At 46.0% G+C, this 19,613-nt stretch overlaps 1 protein-coding gene across 5 annotated transcripts in view; it reads right to left on the bottom strand.

Moving 5' to 3' along the window:
- Positions 1-12,017, bottom strand: part of LOC121592172 (carbonic anhydrase-related protein 10) — a 69,244-nt gene extending 57,227 nt beyond the window's left edge. Inside the window, exons 1-2 of one of the 5 annotated variants that reach the window (XM_041913576.1) lie at positions 11,907-12,017; positions 4,133-4,838 (exon numbers count right to left, since the gene is read on the bottom strand). In XM_041913576.1, the coding sequence (XP_041769510.1) occupies positions 4,133-4,193 (61 nt within the window). In that variant the 5' untranslated portion in view covers positions 4,194-4,838; positions 11,907-12,017. Of the gene's footprint in view, positions 1-4,132; positions 4,908-11,883 lie in introns of all 5 variants that reach the window. The other 4 variants (XM_041913584.1, XM_041913560.1, XM_041913568.1 and 1 more) reach the window with 4 other exon arrangements.
- Between the last annotated feature and the right edge of the window lie 7,596 nt (positions 12,018-19,613).

Consider the following 19,613-nt stretch of genomic DNA (forward strand, 5'->3'; position numbering starts at 1 on the left):
GGCCTCTCATTGCTTTGTGAGTTCATATGGCCAAAAGGTGGATTAACAGTCAGTATGATCCAACTTGGCCTATCCAAAGCTAAAGGAGGTTTAAATCTTATTCTACCAAGTGTAAAGCTACCATCATTAGGACAAACGATTAACCGTGTAGATACAATTCGCGATCTTGGTATCTTACTAGATCATAAATTAACTTTTACAAAACACATAGAAGACGTTGTTAGCAGAGCCAATAGGACCCTAGGTTTAGTACGGAAAATGACGAAAGAGTTCAATGATCATTTGTGTATCAAAACGCTGTTTAACCGTCTAGTCAGATCTATTTTAGAATATGGATCAATTGTGTGGTGTCCTCATACCGACCGCTGGATCAAACGCATTGAAGGTGTACAAAGGAAAATTACTCGTTTCGCGATTAAAAAGCTTAGGTGACCAAATGGTGACACGCTACCGTATAGAACGAGATGCTTATTGTTAGGTGAAGAATCGTTAGAGAAGCGGCGTGAAAGGGCTAAAACAATCTTTATGGCCAAACTGATAAAAGGAGAAATTGACGCACCTCGCTCATTAAACAAAGTGAACATACACGTTCCTCGCTCTAGTCCTCGTTCATCGTCCCTTTTGTATGTTGATAGGCTTAACACTAATTATGCGGCAAATGAACCGATATCAGCAATGGTACGCAGTTTTAATTTATTCTATGCAGGAGTTGATTTTCACTCATCTATGTCCTCTATTAGTGAAGGTCTGCGCTACATTAATCTATAATAACTTACGATATCTTGTGGGGCTATCATTGGTGGACAAGAATATAAAAATAAATAAATAAATAGACATCTAAAGAAAAACTAGTATACCCTTCGCTTCAAAATGAATGTCTTAAATAGACTCCAAACATTCAATTACTGTGCAAAATATAGCCTTATTTGGCAGTAATAACAAAATAAATTAGGGCGAAATCTGAACAGTTGTAGGCTAAATTCAAAACAAAGATGTATTCACATTCATATTCAAATTCATATTCAATGTATTTCAATGTTTGCCAGTCATGCTTTACATAACATACTCTTATGTACTAATGTAACGGAAATTTTTAAAATTTTTAAGGGCAACATAATGACGAAACAGTGGAAGTAGGGTACAAATAATAGTAAGGAAGAAGCATTAAAGACATTCACTGCACGTAGTAGCGGGTCTCTACGATCAACAGCTGTACGACAAGTAGGGATATTTAAAAGGTGACGCATACGAAGAGGGCGAGAGGTAACATAGAAGAGCGCAAAGGTGAAACATCGGTGATGCCGAGCTATGGAACAACGGGCTTCAAGTGTTTCAAGACCCAGAAGCCTACATCTATCCTTCGACTTCGGGGGAGACCTATCTTCCTCTAATTTGCGGATTGCTCGTTGTACCCGCTCGATACGTTCGATATGTATTTTGGCGGTGGAGGTCCAAAGTACCGAGCAATATTCGTGCGTTGTCCTCACGACGGCACAATACAAGGATTTTAGGCAAACTGAGCGAGAAAAACAACGAGCAACGCATTTCAAAGTGCCGAGGATGCCTGGGGTTTGCTAATACATCATACATTAGTAAATGTGAAAATGATTTGTCAAAAACTAAAATGTAAAGCAATAACTAATCCAAATTGCACTTTTTGTGGAAGGATAGATACTAATAAACATAAATTTTAAATGTGCAAACTAATCGAAAAATACTGGCAGTTGTTTGCAGAAATAGATGACATAGAGATTCGCTCATTAAATGCAGTAGTATGACCAGAATTAAAGAACTTGAATGCAACAGAATATTTGAAGCTGATGAGTCTGGAAGAAAAATGCGGACAACGCCCGCAACAAAACGCCCAAAGGTAGGCACACCGCATTACAAAAACATTATTTTGAAAGATTCCAAACGATTTCTTGCGTGCATTTTCATGCGTGATTTTGGCCATTTCCGTGCCGTAAACATTTACAACTCTATTGAGAGTGGAGCAAGTGGGCAAAAAAACGTAAATCCGGTACAACACGGAGCACACACACACCTGATAACAGTGGTGTAATATCCTCGACTTCCCTATTCGTGCCGCTTGCAACAGAGCAAACTGTGACTAGGTAGCGCTTTTGCCCAGCGTGTTAAATTCATCAACCCGGGGAGAGGTCAACAAAGGATTTTGTAAAGGTTACAACACACCTCCTGCTCATCCCCTGCCCCTTTGGAGAGGTGTCTATCGCTCTCAATCTCGGGGCTATGTAATTAAATCTATCCGAATTATGAGATTTTTATTAAAATTAATACTAATTAGAGAGAGGAGGTGGTAATGGGCACAGGGCGACTGGGTGTTTATTTAGTTGTTGTAACCGGAAATCAGTGCGACCGAAGGGAAGGGAGGGACACAAATGTTCATTCTATTTTTGAAAAAAAAAGGAAACAACACAAACTTTTGGTGTGTCTTTGTGTCTGTGTGGACAAAACCAAAACGAACCGTTTCACCGCTTATGATGAGGTTGGCAGTAGTACACATACTCCAGCACACGCATGCCAATAGCCAGTGGCTATCGGCTGGGGTATAGCTGATGTCTCCCTCTACCCCTGCCTGGTCACACTCCCACTCTCACGCTATGATACACTCTCGTCGAATGTCGTACACAATCGGTTTGGTGTTGTGCGATTGGTGGTAGGCGGCGAAGGTTTCGGGAAGGACGGGTCCGGGCATGAATGGCAATGCAAATTATGTTTCTGTGGTCAGTGAAATTTGCTCGGTTTGCCGCCCACTCCCTCCGTCTCTCCCGTTCCCATTCCCACCCTTGGAAAGTGGTCGCTCGCGCGCGCACTCGCCCGTCATCAGCTCGTCGTGCAGTTTTGCAAACGCATTTTATCTGCCCCGAAAACCTCAACCCCGCCTGGGCTGGTGGAGGGAAAGAGAAGTGGCGGGTAACAATGGGTAGGTGCTGCTGGTGCTGCTGTTGCTGTTGCTGTTGGGTCTTTTTTGTGCCGTAGACTTTGGAGGCGAATTTTCGATGAACAGGAAATGAATCTGGCTTTTCGGAGGCGCATGTGATTGCTGGCCAGCCGAGAGGAAGGGGAGAGCTGAGGAGGGCTGCAGGTGTTGCAGGGTTTCGACCCCTCCCCGGGTACCTCTATCGCATGCGCTAGGACAATCAACGCGACGGTGGATCGGTCGCTCGCTCTCCGACAATAGATTTCACCAGTTGAAAGCGGATGAACATTGATGATTGGTGCTGTTGTGGGGTGGCCTGCTGCTGCTACTACTCCAACCGAAACTCCGACCGGATGTGAAGCTGACGCTGTGTGTGTGTGTGTGTGTGTGTGTGTGTGCATGAGCTACTACCAGGGAACGTTCGGTACCGTTCATTCATTAGCAGCTTCAAACCATCGGCATAATCATCATCGGCAGGCAATCGTGTGCCTTTTTTTGGGTTGAGGGTTTGCCATGCTTGCCTCACCACGTGCAAAACTGGGGTGCGATGTGTTCTTACACAGCACGCCCCATATTGTGTTCTTAAGACAGTGGTGTGCGAGTCAGACGAAAAAACAAAAAATAAATCAAAAAAACACCACAAAGTCAAAATTGAAGCCGGATATTGGAAAATAAGCCCCCAAGGGAAGGATTGCGACAGAGAGGGATGCTGCTTCTGATTCCTGCAAGCTGACTGGATGAATGATTCCTTGCAGCAGGTGTGTGGCGGCGGGCTCTCTGCCTTTCCTGTGTGGTTGAACGATTTAGCTTTAAATATCATTTCGCCACGCTATACCGGGTACTGCTTGCTCTTTCCCATCTCAACATCCGCACGTCAATCGATACATTTCAACATACCTGAGCGTACTTTAAGGGGAAATTTCTACACCCTCCACTTCACTTGCCACAGCACACACACACAGCACGAACACATTCCGACCCAGGTTTATCGGTTAAACACTGTTTGCCGAAATGCTTTTGAACGCAAACGGAGTGAAAAATCCTTTGCAAATGAAATACCTGGCCCTGTAATACCACCAACCTTCGATAGGGAAGTTCCGCCCCATCCCCACAGCCCCTCTGGAACATTCCTTCGGGCCACAGCTGCAATGAGAGGTGAAAGATAAAGTGCAGCAGCAGACGCAAACTTACCGTGCCCGAGCGCTAGCAGGAAGCAAACGTTTAGGAAGATTCTCGGATGCATGACTGACATGGCTCGTTACACCTGGGGACGACGCCTCACTCGATGCTCTCTGTCGTACTATTTTTTTTTGTGTGTGTTAGGTATGCGCTCACTCACTCTCGAATTCTGAATTTGCTTTGATTTCTGCCGCGCTCACGCCATCAGCAGCGCCAGCAGCAGCCAATTTCGTCCCCTGCTAGTAACACACCGTGGACACACATTTGCGTACTGCTGCATTCGAGCAATCACACCGTTAAGACCGTACACACACGCACACACAGACACTTTATTAGCACTGGCACTGGGGGTGGGGTTGGTTTTGAGTGTTTTCTGAGCCGTCTGGCGGCTGCTATTCAAATTCTCTGCCAGCAGCCCGTTGGAGCCCGAGTCGATCGTTACTCATATTTTGGCTGATTAGCTTTCAAGCCGAATTGCGTCGTTCGCTCTGTAAAACGGAAATTTTGCCACACACGCACACACACACACGTTTGCATAACCCCTCGGGCGCAATCAATATTGGTGCAACACTTTCGGGCTTGTGAGCGGGGTGTTTTTACACCAACACTGGGTTTGGTTTGTCAGTATGTCCATTTTGTCCTTTTAACTCAAGGTTTGGAGGGTTGTTTGTTTCTTAAATTTTTTTATAGGTTCATTGAAGATCAATTCAGCGTTAAGCTAAACAAGCAAACACTTATACAAGTTATTATTTTATTAAGAAATAAATTAAACCGAATACTACAGTTGCTGTTGAAAAAACAAAAACGATTGTTCACTATTTTTGTTAGTAATGGGGACATTTTCCATAAAAAAAAACTATTATTTTTGCTTAAGAAAGGACAAATGACCGACGCGATGTATAACTTTCAGGGGAAATCTGTAGAAATGCTGCTAATAAAGAATTATTTGTTGAATCGAGAAAAGTTTTTAAGCTCCTCATATTTGTATGATTTTGAAGCTTTAAGTCTGATCTTGATTTATTTGTTTTGTTCAGAACAAAATAGACACTCACGCAAACTTTCTTTCGCACTTTTTTGCGAATATGGTTGCATAACCTTCAGGTGCAGAACATTTGGAAAAAAATTTAAACAAAAGACATGTCTTTATTGATTCAAATGATGATACAATAAACACTCCACTCTAACATACTACCAGAGTCAGTCGGCTCGAAGTTGCTCGTAGCTTAAACAGTATATCGATATAACAAAACGCAGGCGAAACCATTGCTTCCCGGCTCTCAAGTCAAATGCTGTTTTCGAAAACAAAATCGAATAAGCAACATTGCATATCTTCAGGCGCTTTACAAACACTTGAAACGATGCCGACGAAAGCGACAATCCTTCATACGCTCGCACAGTAAGAAACCCCCCCCCTGTACGCTCTTCTGCACCTGTTTGTATTTTTAGAATCTCATGCATCACACGTTGCATAACATTCAGGCGCATCCTGCAAGAAAAGTTTTGCTTGAAAATTACTGCAAATAGGGAGATTTTTTTAAAACATTTTTTGTGCCGATTTAAACTCTTGCTGCTACGTTTTGTGATTTCACCAACCACTGCTCACTTCCCTCGGTGAGCTCTGGTAGCAAGAAATTAAAAATATCCCTTTTATGTTTTTCCTCCCAACACTACACTTCACAGCAGCTCAAAGTCTGCACATCTCACGTCAACGTCGCGCGACAAGAAAAAATACCATCCACGTCCCAAAAGTGTGAAGTGTGCCACACACACACACACAAAAAGTAATAAAAATAACAGAAACGGCAAAAATAAACACACACGTACACGTACACACGGGCGATATCATTCCGTGTACAAGTGCACACTCGCTGGACTATATTTTTGATTGCTTCATCCAGTGAGCACCCGCTCACACACAGACACACACTCAAACACAGACACATACAAACGCGGACGGGTCACACCGTTGACCGTTAAGCTAGCGGTCTTAATTAATCATCTCAAATGTCACAATTCACTGGCGTGACACCGGGGCGACCGAAAGGGTTGAGCTGCTGCTGCTGCTCCCGTTGCCCGCTGCCAATCTTTCCCGTGTTCCCGTCCGCCCGCTAGCCGTATCCTTTGCCGACTAGCGCGGAATTAGTCACGCACCCACCGTCATCCGCTGGACAGGTTCAGGTTGGAAAGGATAGAACGAGAGAGATTTGAAAAAAAAAAAAAAACCTACCAAGAGAATCAACCCGAGGCAAGAACAACCCTTCCGTCAAAATGTGCAACTGTTTTTTTTCTTCCCTTTTTTATTATTACCTATGCAATACTTTGTTTTGCCTGCCCCAGTCGGTGGGAAACGTAGACACACATACACTAAAACTTAACGGTCACTCGGCACGAGTGGGATGAAATTTGATTTAATTTCTTTTTCCCAACGTACCGCTTAAACACACAAGCAGCCAAAACTCCCCTGGCCCTGGGACAATGACGCCCAACCTGGGGGTGGCGGAAAGAGGGTGGAGCGAAAAGTGCAAGAAAAATGAAAACGTTTAACCTCTTCATCATAATTATCACTCAACATGGCGTGTGCGATGGGGGGGGGGGGCGCCGGTTGGCAAACCTGCCAGTTCATTATCACCTACTCTGCCATTTCCTCCCTCTCGACCGGTTGGTGTGTGTGTGTGTGTTTGTGGAAGGGGGTTGGAGCAAAATGCAAAGGTTGCAAAATTGCCGTCTTTACCTCGGCTCGGAGTTTTTGTTTTCTCTCTCTCACCCCCGCACCACAGCTCTCCTGCTTTATTTGCAATTCCCCCCCAGCCGTAACCCCCAACCAGCGGGTCGGTGGGTTTTTAATTCTTCTGTTCATTATTTATTCTACTTCCGGGGACACCGGACCACACTGCCTGCTGCCTTAAATTTTCCCTCCCTCCCTTCCCCCCTTCCCCCTTGTCGTGCCTTTTCACGTGCTGATACCGCAACTGCGGCTGATCGTTGGGCTGTTGGGCTAAAGCAACGCGAACCAACAAAAGTGTGCGCGCAGCACGTTCCGGTGCTTTCGAGCAAACTCTCGAATAAAAGCACATCCCCGAGACGTTTCGCTCGACACTTTCTTCCCCTTTCTTCATATAAAAAATAAAAAAATAAAAACCGGAAAAGAACATAGACGAGCAACCAAAATCAACTGAATAAAATCAGAGCGACCACGGGTTTTGTTTTTTTTTTTTTTTTGTGGTGTTTTGACACTTGCATACGGCCGGCTAAAACGGTTGGGGCAAACTTGTTTTTTTTTCGGGCTGGGTGGACGTGAAAAATGCCCCGTGCTTTCCGCCATGAAAATAGTTCAAATATTTACTCAGCTCATCTTCCGCCCGCCCACAACGCTTCCCATGGTTTCTGCGTGTCTGTCTACTCAAAAATGGCATGTACTTTTTTGCACACAAACGCCACGTGCCTGAGGTGAGAAATGGGCAAACCAGAAGAGCACTTGAGTGCATATGGAATAAACAACGAGCGCAGGCACACACAGAGGCAGCAAACACAAACAACAACCAGGCGCACACTTCAAAATTCCTGGGCAATACAAAAAAAGCACCAAACTGCACGCTGCAAAGCGGTTTACGGGTGTGTGTGGGTGGGAAGTGAATAAAATAAACTGTTAATACCTTCGCCTTGTCACTTGCACGCAGCGCTCTGTGCAGCACAAGGGTGAGGTGTGACTGAAATTATGGTGTTTGAGAAAAAGGCAGCAAAAACCAAAAAAAAAAAATATATATATATATATAAAACGGCAGCAAAAGGCGGGGAAAGTAATACAGGGTTTTCCAAGGGTTCTCATAGCTGTGGGAAACTTCCTTGACTCATTCTAATTGGAAGTGAACTTCATATGATAGAAATTGGACTCTTACCCATTTGGACGGACTCATTGGAAATTCTTATTGGATGTGTCAAACAAGGGTGGTTTAGTGTCCAATTTCCAACATATGAACTTCATTTCACGAAAGAAAAAGCTAATAAAGTGTCCCTGCACTATGAATACCTCTGGAAAACCCTGTAAAGCAAAAAAAAAACAAAACTCCCCACTGGTCCCTTCAATGCATGATGATCTTCATTGGCTACCGCACGAAATGGGGCTGCAAGAAATGGCGTTTTTCGCGAAACTGTGTAGGTATCAGCGCAACAACACCTTCCATTTGCACCTCTTCGTCTTGGGACATCGAAGTTGAAGCATCACAACACTCAGTACGAGCAAGCATGCAATCGGGTTGGCGTGAAAAAAAAAATCTCAACCCGTGAAAGAGTTTATTATTACTTTCCCTTTCTCTGCTTTCATCATTCTGAATCTCCTTTTTTTGTTTGGTTTTTTTTCTGTTTCACCCACTGTTGACTGCACGAATTATCTTCTCGGCGGCACAGGTTTCTCTTACTTTCGAGAGCACACTCGAGAGCCTAAAGCTAAAGTGTGGGGAGGAGATTGAAGTAATTTCACACATGCTCCAATGTGTCCGAAGCTCGTTTTTTCCCTCATCCCGGTTCCTTTCAGTGAAGGGATTTGAAAATAATTTCCACAAAACTCACACCACACACCCACGGACCTATGCTCTCGTCTGTGTGTGTGTGCTTCGTTGTTATATGATTTCTGGATCCAAATCCGCACTCATCCGCTGGTGGATGTGCAAAGGGCGCACACATCATCCAGCGAAGGAAGCCGAGGGACTTTCCCACTTGTGTTGTGCCCCTGTCATACACAGTTCCGTTCGTTTTTTTTTTGCTTTGTTGTTCTTCCTTTTCGACCATTTTTTTCTGTTGCTGTTGCCCCACTACTTCCGGAAGTCGTGCGACCTGCTCTCCGGGCGTAATTCGTTAATGCAAAAATATGCGAAACAATGGAGAAATTTAATTAAGCATGGGACGGAGGACGCGCGTGCAGCAGCAGCAGCAGTCGTCGGGCGGCCCTTATTGTCAACCTTTTTGCGGTGTCCAAACGAGCGTATTTTTCCCCGCCCCGTTTCCCTTTTGCTGCTGCGAATGGGTTCCGATTCGCGCTGGCCGCTGCTCGTTACCGTGTGTGTTCGGTGTGTGAACTTTTTTGCTTTGTTTTTGTTCCTGTGGTACGTAGCGCTCAAAAATTCGTTCATTTGCGGTTGCATTTTTCATCGTGTGCCACGACGACGGACGCGTGCAATCTCCTGTTTTCATTTTTTTCTCTCCCCAAATGCATCGGTACGTGTGTGTGTGTGTGTATGTGCGCCATATTTTTCACTCTCATTTGCTCTGCCTCGTTTGGCCGCTGTGTTTTCTTCACGGCGAACGCACCACGTGTAACAAGCGTAGCTGATGCCGCAGCAATTATGTGGTGGCCATCGGGTGGCATTTTCTAAACCTGAGTGTGTGTGTGTGTGCTCCAATTAAAAGAATGTATTACTTTCCCAACATCCCTAGCTAAACGTATGCAAGCTTGGTTGTTTTTTCTCTCGCTTTCTTCAAGCAGCCTTAAAGAAACAATGCGATAAGGGAAATAGGCGCTAATAGTTGCGTTAATTTTGAACACAATACTTCACTTTTTTTAAACAAAAAAAAACCTTTTTTGTGTAGTTGCCTCCGTTCCGGCTGTCACCTCTTGGCTGGCGATGAAGTAGTGTTGGTGGGAAACAACACTGCACACGGTACACATCCGCCTGTCGGAATTAATTTCCATCGCGTTTAAAAAAAGGTACGCTCGCGGTGTGTGTGTGTTTTTTTTGTTGGTTTCGCTCGCCTGCAGACGGAAATTAAGTGCGATTGTGCAGTGCGAGAAATAATTGCGACCCCGGGAGGAAATGGGAGGAAATTGACGGGTTGGTTTCACGAAACATTTCCGGTACAAACGATCCAGGCGCGCGCACGGATCGACTGGACACGATAGCTTACACTGTTTTCCTTCCTTTTTTTTGTGTGCTTCATTATGTCACAGCATTTTGATACATGGTTTCAATTTATTTTACCTTTTCAAGCCGTGGCAACGTTTTCGTTAATAATTTTCTTTCCGTGTGCTGTCGTTTGATCAAATCTGAGCAAAGTCTCGATCGGGAGTGTGCTCAATAAAAGCGTCCATTTTACGCATTTGGCTGCGGTGGGCGTGTTAGTGCCGTGCGTAAGCGCTAGGTTTTGGTGCACTGGCGATCGCGTGCACAGTTCGCAAGCTTGATCGACGAGCGTGTGCGAGTGTGTTCTTTAAAATTTTTGTACGGTCACACTCTCTTTTCCTCAACGATCATTTCGGTTATACTACAGGCATAATTGTATAAAACACTCAAACCAGCGATAAGCACACATACCTCTGATGCATTTTTTCTTCTCAGGTTTTAAAATCCACTTTATTGATTTCATCAAAATATTGACGCTCAATCAGAACAGAAGGATTTAATGAATTATTCAAAATGTTTTAAAATATCTTGAATGCATTTGCACCGAATGATTGAACAAATTTAAATTTTCAATTCCATGTGAAAGCTAGGAAGCGAGCTGAGGCGTATAAAAAAGGGGATTATTACACAAACTGACCACCAAAGGGAACGGATCACATTTAGAATTTTTAGTTAGCTTGTTGCTCAAAAACTCCCGCTAACTTTTTTTCATCGGAAAGCTTAGATCATCATTAGATGCTTGAAGTGTGCCATTACAAATATAGTAAGGCAACTAAATAAATTTTACAGAAAATTACAGAAAATTTTACAGTTGAAACAGTTTTACTGTTTTAGGTACAATTTGACTTAGGAAGAAACATTAGGTGATGATTTTTTGTCCAGTTTTATATATCGATCGTTCGCTGAATAATGGTATCATTATATGATAACTTTGTATTCTTTTAAACAAAAAGCGGCTCAAAATGCAAAAATATCCAAAATAGCACTCAATTCCTTAATGCACGCTTTTCACTGTGTTGCTTATTTGTCTTGTTTGATCGTAACGCTTTGTCCAAATGCACACAACTCCCTAAAAAATCTGATGAGATCTATGCTAAATAAAAAAAAGCAAGGATTGGAAACAAATTTTATAAATGCGTTATTGAGAAATAAAAAAATAAAGCATTTTTTTAATCTGACACACACATTTTTGTTCAATTTTCCGGATTGGAGGGAGCGTTCAACTTTTCTTGCTCTCTATTTTATCTCTTCTTGATAGTGGTGTGTTAAAGAAAAATTTGGAGTCTAGCCTTCTAATTACTACAATAATTTTAACAAATATTCAACTCAAAAGCATCAGAGATAAATGTCTTCAAAGGTATCACACATTGAGACGTTTAATAACTAACGGACACGGCTGCTATTCTAAAAAAGTTTTGCACGAGATCTTCGGCACAAGTCTTGCGGTTTCTCAAAATTATAAATCACACACTCTACGGTCGAGGTTCCAATCACATTTACACCTGGTGCGTAGACGAGTTAACAGAACCACAGAAAGAAATGCAGCACTACGATCGGGGGCGTGATCAGGCACAAGTCTTCCCGAACCCCGGCCACTGCGATAGCTTTGATTGTAGACGTTGCTATTGTAGACGGCTCCACACTGGTGTTGATAGAAGTAGCAGCGCTCCCAATCACCTCTCTGTCATCATTCACAGCACTAACATCCTTACAAACGGTCCATGTATCTTCTCGTACGATCGTACAGCAGCAGCACGATCGAAAGCGAGCAATAAATTGTCACACGATAGTGCATTGACCGATCAATTTGCGTGGGATAAAACGATCACCAATCCCACTCACAGCACACAAACACACACATACACCCACCCTTTCTGTTCGCCCGAAAGTACCGAGAGTTAGGCCCTCGGGACAGTGTATGTATCGCTCGTTCGAAATCTCTCGTCCGCCCTGGTCGCGTCCGGTGCGGTTAACGGCAATTTGCCAACTGACTGACAGCGGGTCGCTTGCAGCTGGTGCTAACGGTCGCGCTCGGCAGCAAGCAACAACAAATGGAATAAATGGAGCAACTCGTGACAGTGGAGAGAGTGAGAACACTACTGCTGCCCCTACCTGTCACGATACAGTAAGCCAGTGCAAGCACGCGTTATCATTTCGAGCAGGCTCGAAGTCCTTCGGTTCGAGCAGCGACAGACGGAGAAGCACTGCTCGAAAGCGTTATTGCGCTTCGGAATTTTGACGCCTGCGCTGATGCATGTCCTGTAGAACCACCGTCGTTGTGTGTCTAGCTGGCGTGTACGGTTTCCCCTTTTTTGGGTAGCGAATCGGGCTGGGGATTTTTCTTTTTTTTTGTGTTGTTTTTTCGCAACTGGATGAAACATGAGCCGCCGTGTATTATCAGTTCGTTTGTTATCAATTTTGTCTGCTCGTAAGCACGGAGTTTCCACGCTGTAATACCAGTGCCCGATCGCTTGACACACGAGCGCGCTCCTCGTGCCGGAGAATCGTGATGACACGGAAAAGTATTCCACAAGATCGATCGAAAGATCCAGTCCGTGTTGTGGAGTTAGTTTTTTTCCAAGAATTTCTTCCCTTTTCTCTCTTTCTAAAGAAACAACCGCTCGATTCGCGGTCCTCAGCTTGCTTGTTGCACTCGGCAAATGGATAATCGATTTAAACGGACGGATTTCTCCTTGATTCGTTCTGACAACATTCGCCTCTCCAATGTGTTGCAATCGGGGGCGACATCTAAGAGGCCAGTAATTGGAAGTTAATTGGGTTGCCGACCGGTATCATTATCCTCCTTGCTTGCGCCACACGTGCACGCCCCTCTCCTACACGCTCTCATCCGGATCATCCGGAAATCTCAACTCCTGCTGGGCCCACACTCATCTCGAACGATGATTGATCGACCATTCCAGTCCGGTCGGGCCAAACGACAGCATGTGTACCATACGTGGCTGGTGCAGACTACTACTACTGACCCTGCTCGCCTGGCAGCTCGTGCCCAACAGTGCAACAGCAGCGGAGGATGGCAGCCATGTGACGAGCCTGCTGGCACCATCGCTCCAGTCGCAGCCGTCGCAGCGCAAGCGGTCACCGTGCTACATGCGCTACCAGCCAGCCTTCATGCCGAACAAATCGATCGACTTCGAGAACCCGTCCGTGTTCGAGCTGCTCGCGAGCAACTACACCCGCGACCGGTCGCCGTTCTTCGCGCTGCTGCACCAGTGGCGCGACTGCATCGCGCTCTCCTACTGGATCAACAACGAGCCGAACACGCGCGGCTTCCGGGGCTACCTGAAGTTTACCTGCGGTGTGCACGAGCTGCTCCACATCAACCTGATGCACTGGCGGGTGTCGTCGGATCCGGACGACTTCTGCCTGTCGATGCTGCACGGCGAGCGGCCGCTCGAGCAGTACGGCTGCCCGACGCTGGCAATGTCGCAGGCCGTACCGATCACGCTGCAGGCGCACGTCGGCTCGATGGTGGTGCTGTCGCAGGAGACGCCGACCAGCTTCGACTATCTGCTGTTCCAGCGCGTCACCCGCTACTTGGACATGCTGAGCACGCTGCGCTACTTCGAGCTGCGGTACCACATCCCGAAGGGTGTGCTGCAGCCGCGCAACTACCACACCACCGTGCACTGGTTGCGGTGCGACTGCGACGCGATCATGGACAGTCTCGGCCAGCTGTACCAGTGTCTGGGGATCAGCCGGAAGCGGCCCGGACCGCCCGGCTATGGGGCGCGCAGTGTTTCCGACGACATGCTGGTGATGGCGGCGATCGGCATCGGCGGTGGCGTCACCTTCTTTCTGCTGCTGAAGATACGTTTGATCTGCTAGAAGGCTCGGGAGATGTGGGGCATTTCGCCTCGAGGGTGTGTGCAAGCTGTCAGCTGAAATTGGTGCCGTTTGAGTGGGCCACTTTGAAGATGACGCCAATATCCCGAAGGACCTACTCTAGGCACACGCGTTGTCAAATAAATTAGGCCCAGCTTGTGGTTCCGCAAGAGGATGAGCGCCCCGAAGGGGAATTTGCCTTTCAATAGCACCCGAAATGATCAATGGGACAGGCAGCGGTTGTAAGGTGTCCGGCGATACAAACCGGAACATTAATTTCAGCCCCGGGACGGATGTTCCTAACGCCTTCACGGGCGCACAATGACGCACAACCGCTGCTAATAGGCGTTCAGTTCAGCCACCACTATCACGACCGAAAAGAGCTTGTGATTTTTTTGTTGTTGCAAATTTATCATCCACTGTTCGCATCCTGCAAGGCCTTCTGTCCCTTTATCCTGTTATGCGGCATCCCAACCGGCGCTCATCTCCTCACCTCGAACAATGCTGCACGGTTCGAAGGCTGCTTCTTGTGAGTCGTTTATGGATTTACGTTATTGCGCCCAACGGGGTGGACGCTTCCGGCAACGGTCTCCAAAGAGACGATCAAGAAAATATAAACCTGCACCCAACCAAAGCACTCTCTCGAAAATGTCCCATAGATACAATGGAGCTTAAGGAAGAGCAAAACAACAGTACACAAACGCCGCTTTCGCCGTGGGGTTGTGGGGGGACAATTTTAGCGCTGCAAACTTCAGCACGAAGCGTGGATGTAACAGTATCCTTTCGCGCTGCCCGCTGTTGTGTCCCCGGTTGCACTGTCATTCTCTGGCCGGTTCGACCGGCGCTGCAAGAAGAGAATCATCTTCGTCATTGCTATCATTATGTGTGCGCCTTGGTGTGTGCCTGTTTTGTCCTCTGGGGCGCAACAAAAAATGCTACAAAAAAAAAAAAAAAAACCCAAAGAACCAAACAACAACGACCGACAAAAAACCAAATCCTTCCGAGCGCATCGTGGCAGACTGCATTGCCATTGCGCTGCATCCGCCGCCGGTTCTGAAATTCTAAACCATCCCGCCCTCCCACCCGTTCCTGACAGCGGTCCAGCACCATCGGGGGAAAGTAGTACATAATGCTCTATTTCATTCTTTGTATGTGTGTGTGTCGTAAGCCAATTTCATGAATAACAATTTTCCTTTCCGTTATGCAATCTTATCCCGCTCCGTCCCTGGCCACGGCGTCTTGCTTCTTGACCCACACACGGGACTGCCCCGACAGCGTGGCGTGGGAAATTTGTTCCACCGGGTTGCCTTTCTGAAAGATGCACTGCTAACGCTCTGCTTTAGTGCTACTTGTCGGCTGGTGCTACTGTTTCATCGTTTTTTGTGTGGTGTTTTTTTTTCCTTTCTCTCTCTCTCTCTCTCTCTCTCTCTCTCTCTCTCTCTCTCACACACACACACACGTGCGTTCTGTTTCCTGTTTGCCAACACACTGGGAAACGAACTTCCATGGTCCTGCTCGGTACCAGGCTCCCGTAGGGGACAATCCATTTTATCTATAGTAAAACCGTAAGAACGAGGAGAAAAGGTCCTTTCTTTTACTTTCTCCCTCTCCCGCTCTCTTGTTCTCTCTCTCTCTAGACAATAGTATCCAACCTTTCGGAGACGTGACCGTGGATTGCATTCGTTTACGCGTAATTTCCTCACAATTAAAGAAACCATTGTGGGGCGATTAATGTTTGCCACTGGTTTGCTGTGCAGCTTGCCGACAGGTACATACTGGCGCAGTGGTATGTCTTCGCAAAATGAGGGATGATGGGGTTTCGCTTAGATAGTAATTACTCTTTTACTATGTTTTCAGAAGAGTAGCGCACCATGGTACGGTGAGGTTTCCCTCGCTTAACTTAACTTGTTTATGATTTAGGAAAATCTTCCGGTGCATTTTGAGATCTGTGTTTACTTGCACTAGCTAGCTAGACCAACAAATTTGATGATTGTTTTCATGTAAAGTATTTGTTACATTCTGAGTGTTGAACTTTATTTTTTACCCCAATACAATATTTAATAAAGTAGATCAATATCACTGATTAAATGTTAGTATATTTTACTTATTTTTCCTGCATTCAGTTGCTCTAACTATTCTGAGAGATGAACTATTCTGAGTTGTATACATTAACCAAATTCTATCATAGTTTTCATGTACATCATTCATTTTATTCCAATGATAAAAATGATAGGTCTTAATATCACATCGTAAATTCGTTCAACATAAGATATCTCCAGAACCTCTCATTAATCTTTGTGGTCTTTAAATCCTAATAACTCCCTTGAACCTGTCTGCAACATCCAGTTAATCGCAATAAGCCTATGAAGTTCTTGTTTCATGAAAGTGACAAAGACTGCCCTGAATGGAAAGATATTCCAAAAATAAAAATAGGGAATGTCTGATAGCCAAATCTTCGTAATCTTGGCTTTTAGGACACCAGGTGTAGAAACACAAGTAGGAGCACAACCAGCACCAGGAACAGGAACAGGAGCAGAAATAAGAGCAAAATCCAGGAATACCTGAGCTACCGATCACGTGGGCAAATACTGTTTCAATTATGAATAATTCTTGCAGCAGATGCGCACACGTAAAAGGTTTATTATTTGCCGAGGCGCTCCAGCTGAAGGAAGTCCTGACGCTGCCGTGTCCTGCATACTGCAGAACTACTTCGCCGACTGGGAGCTTACTTACGATACAGGGGTTTATATTAACCCTGACTCTATGAAATATAATGTACAACGGCGTGTTATCCGTAGAGTTCCCTGAGGATGCCTCCATCGTGAGATTCGCTTATGATCTGGCTGTTATGACACCGCTGTAGTGTTGGCGGAAGATACTCGCGCGGCGGTTGGCTACTAGCTGCAGCGAAATCACTGGTCCTTGAGAAGACGGCGATCTTTATGATCTCTAATGGGCGTGATGGGTTGTTGGGTGTCCCAATCAACATCGGAGGAGTGGAAGTGCGCTCGAAGTGGAAGATACGCTACGTGGGGATCACGCTGCATGACCACCTATCCTGGCACCGACAAACGCCGTCAGCTTGGTAGGTAGATCAGCGCAAGATGCGTCGACGTGAAACGGAGAGGAAGTGCAGGCAACACCACCATCAGTTTCGTGATTTGGGGGTTGAGGTTAGTTCTCCCCTTCGGAACGAACTGCCGGGCTCACCGGTGGCTGACAGTAGCCCCCCCCCGCCCTTTTTTAACGAGGAGTGCCCCGTGAGGAGCTGGGTGAGGAAAAGACGACTTCCCCATGTTTGCGGCCGACCCAGAGATTATTGTCTGGAATTAGCCTCCTCGTCTTCAATCCTGGCGCTCCTGGTTGTCCTGCACCCGTTGCCATCTTGCCAGCGCCTCATCGTTTTGCCTCCCGTTGCCGATTCAGTATGTCCGATTGAACACCACCACTCGCTACCTTTTCGACGTGGCAGCGGATATACTCCTGCATGAGGAGGACTAACGGGGGACAACTCCGTATCGTATAATACTGTTGCCGACGTTGACGAGTTGTCTCCTACTGCGGCTCTTAGGACCACGCTTATTTGGCATCAGGCAGGTCAAGGTATTCGTGAACCGTGAAGCCTAATTGACCACCCTTTCCAGATGCCAGCTGTGGTGCTGATTGCGGCAGAGGTCCCAGGCACTTCAGCGTTTCCGTGGATTGTATCAAGTGACCGCCCGCTTGTAGCACTCCGAGCTGTGGGACATGATGCATAAAAAATATCATGAACCCGGTCTTTTGGTGGGCAAGTTTTTAAACCGACTCCTAGCAATCACTGCTCGATCCTCTCCAGGTTAGCTGTCGCCAAAGTGCTGACGTGTTTCGTTGTCCTTCCTAAAAATTTGAAGGCCACATCGTCATCAAAACCGATAATGTTCGCTCGTAATACCTCGAGCGCCATCGGAGTAGGTCGTCGTATGTGACGTTCCACAGTGTTGGTCCTTGAACCGAACCCTGAGGAACGCCAGCAGATATTGTCCTCGACACTACTCCTTCATCCATATCGCAGTGGAGTGTTCGGCCAACAAAATAGTTCCGCAGCAACGCCTGCAAATAAGGCGGAGTGTTTTTATGCTGCAGAGCTTGGCCGATCGCTGTCCAGTTTGCTAAATTAAAGGTATTTCGGACGTCCACCGTTACCACCGCACACAGGCGAACCCACTTTTGCTTCTTGTCCAGAGCGATTGTCCCGTTATTCATCACCCGAGTGATGGCATCCACGGTCGAAAACCCTTCATGGAAATCGTATTGGGCGTCCGATAGTCCCCCAGTGGACTCCAGGTGAACATTCACCATTCACGCTGAATCAAACGCTCTCAAATTTCAAGACAAGAGGCCCCTCAAGAGGCTTTAGCGCACAGCAGCTACATGATTTGAAAGTAATCGGCATGGTTTGACGGCATGACGAACGTTTAACGTCTCTCGAAAAACTAGCATCTAGATAAGGAAAACGTGAATCCTAAAAGGTTACCAAGTGATAGTTTTGAAGTGATAACTCTCTTGCGATGTAAATAAAAAACAAAATTAAAATTGCCTTTTTCTTTGGTTCTCTCCATTACTCCATTACACAAAGTACATATTCAAAAATAGATGATATGAATTATTTGATTGATTTTGCGAAAAAATGGGACCCATCGTTGTGAATTGTTGGCGAGCAATCACTTTCGGCAGAGTGATAGTGAGTGACTTTGCCTCAGAAATGCCAAATAGAGCCCGCAGAATGTGTCATTTCAAGGGCGTAGTTTACTAAGATTTCCATTTGTTAGTATATTTACTGCGAATTTATTAATATAAATCAAATATAATTAAAACCTCAAACAATATGTAACCCGGTATCAAATTGCAATGCTTGTAGGTTAATGAGAAAAAAATGCTTTAGATATTAAACCACCATTCGCAACCGACCAGACACCCCGCATAAAGCATATCCTTTCGGGCACTCCCGACATAATTAACACAAAACGGAGAACCTGAGAATTGACACGAATCGTTAAATCAACTGTCAGGGTTTTACGAAATCCTGGGAAACGAAACCCCAAAAACCCAACTCCCCACTTACTCTCTCTCTCTCAATAGCATGGCTGGACTTTCGATAAAACTCCACAACGAACACACCCACACAGTGCGCTCATAAATATTCTTTTAATCGATTCGATTGACAGCCACCGGGGGAGGACTGTGGCCATGTGGCCATGTTCGAACGTCGTGTTATACCCGTGCAGCACACCAGGCGCGCACCATGTAGAGAATAATTCCAATTAATTACTCCACCAAAGATGAACCCCCTTCCAACGGGCAGCAACCCGGCGGAGGAGGGCGCTGGCTTACATTGTACTAAATGCCATTCGGTTTCATTTTCATCCGAACCGAACCAGCCCGACACTCGCCGCCTGAAAGGTAGGCAAACCCGCGCACAGACATCCCGGAGTCGGGCAAACGGATGGCCCGATACCACTGCACAGCAGTTCAATCAAGCCAGTCATCACTGTCACACACTCCGCCAGCCCTCGGGTGCGGGTCCGCGAAAAAGGGTTTATCGCAGATTTGGCTAAATAATTCAACTCACCAGCACCGGGCATTGCACGACACACTCGTGGTCCGGTTTGCATCGAGGATTCATCCTCGATGGTGCTCGTGGTGTGTGTCTATCGATGGTTGCGAGATTAGCAAAAAAAAAGGACAAACAGGCCACACTCTCACATCGAGACTTCAGC

This window comes from Anopheles merus, chromosome X, assembly GCF_017562075.2.
Source record: "Anopheles merus strain MAF chromosome X, AmerM5.1, whole genome shotgun sequence".
In the NCBI taxonomy this organism is placed as follows: domain Eukaryota; kingdom Metazoa; phylum Arthropoda; class Insecta; order Diptera; family Culicidae; genus Anopheles; species Anopheles merus.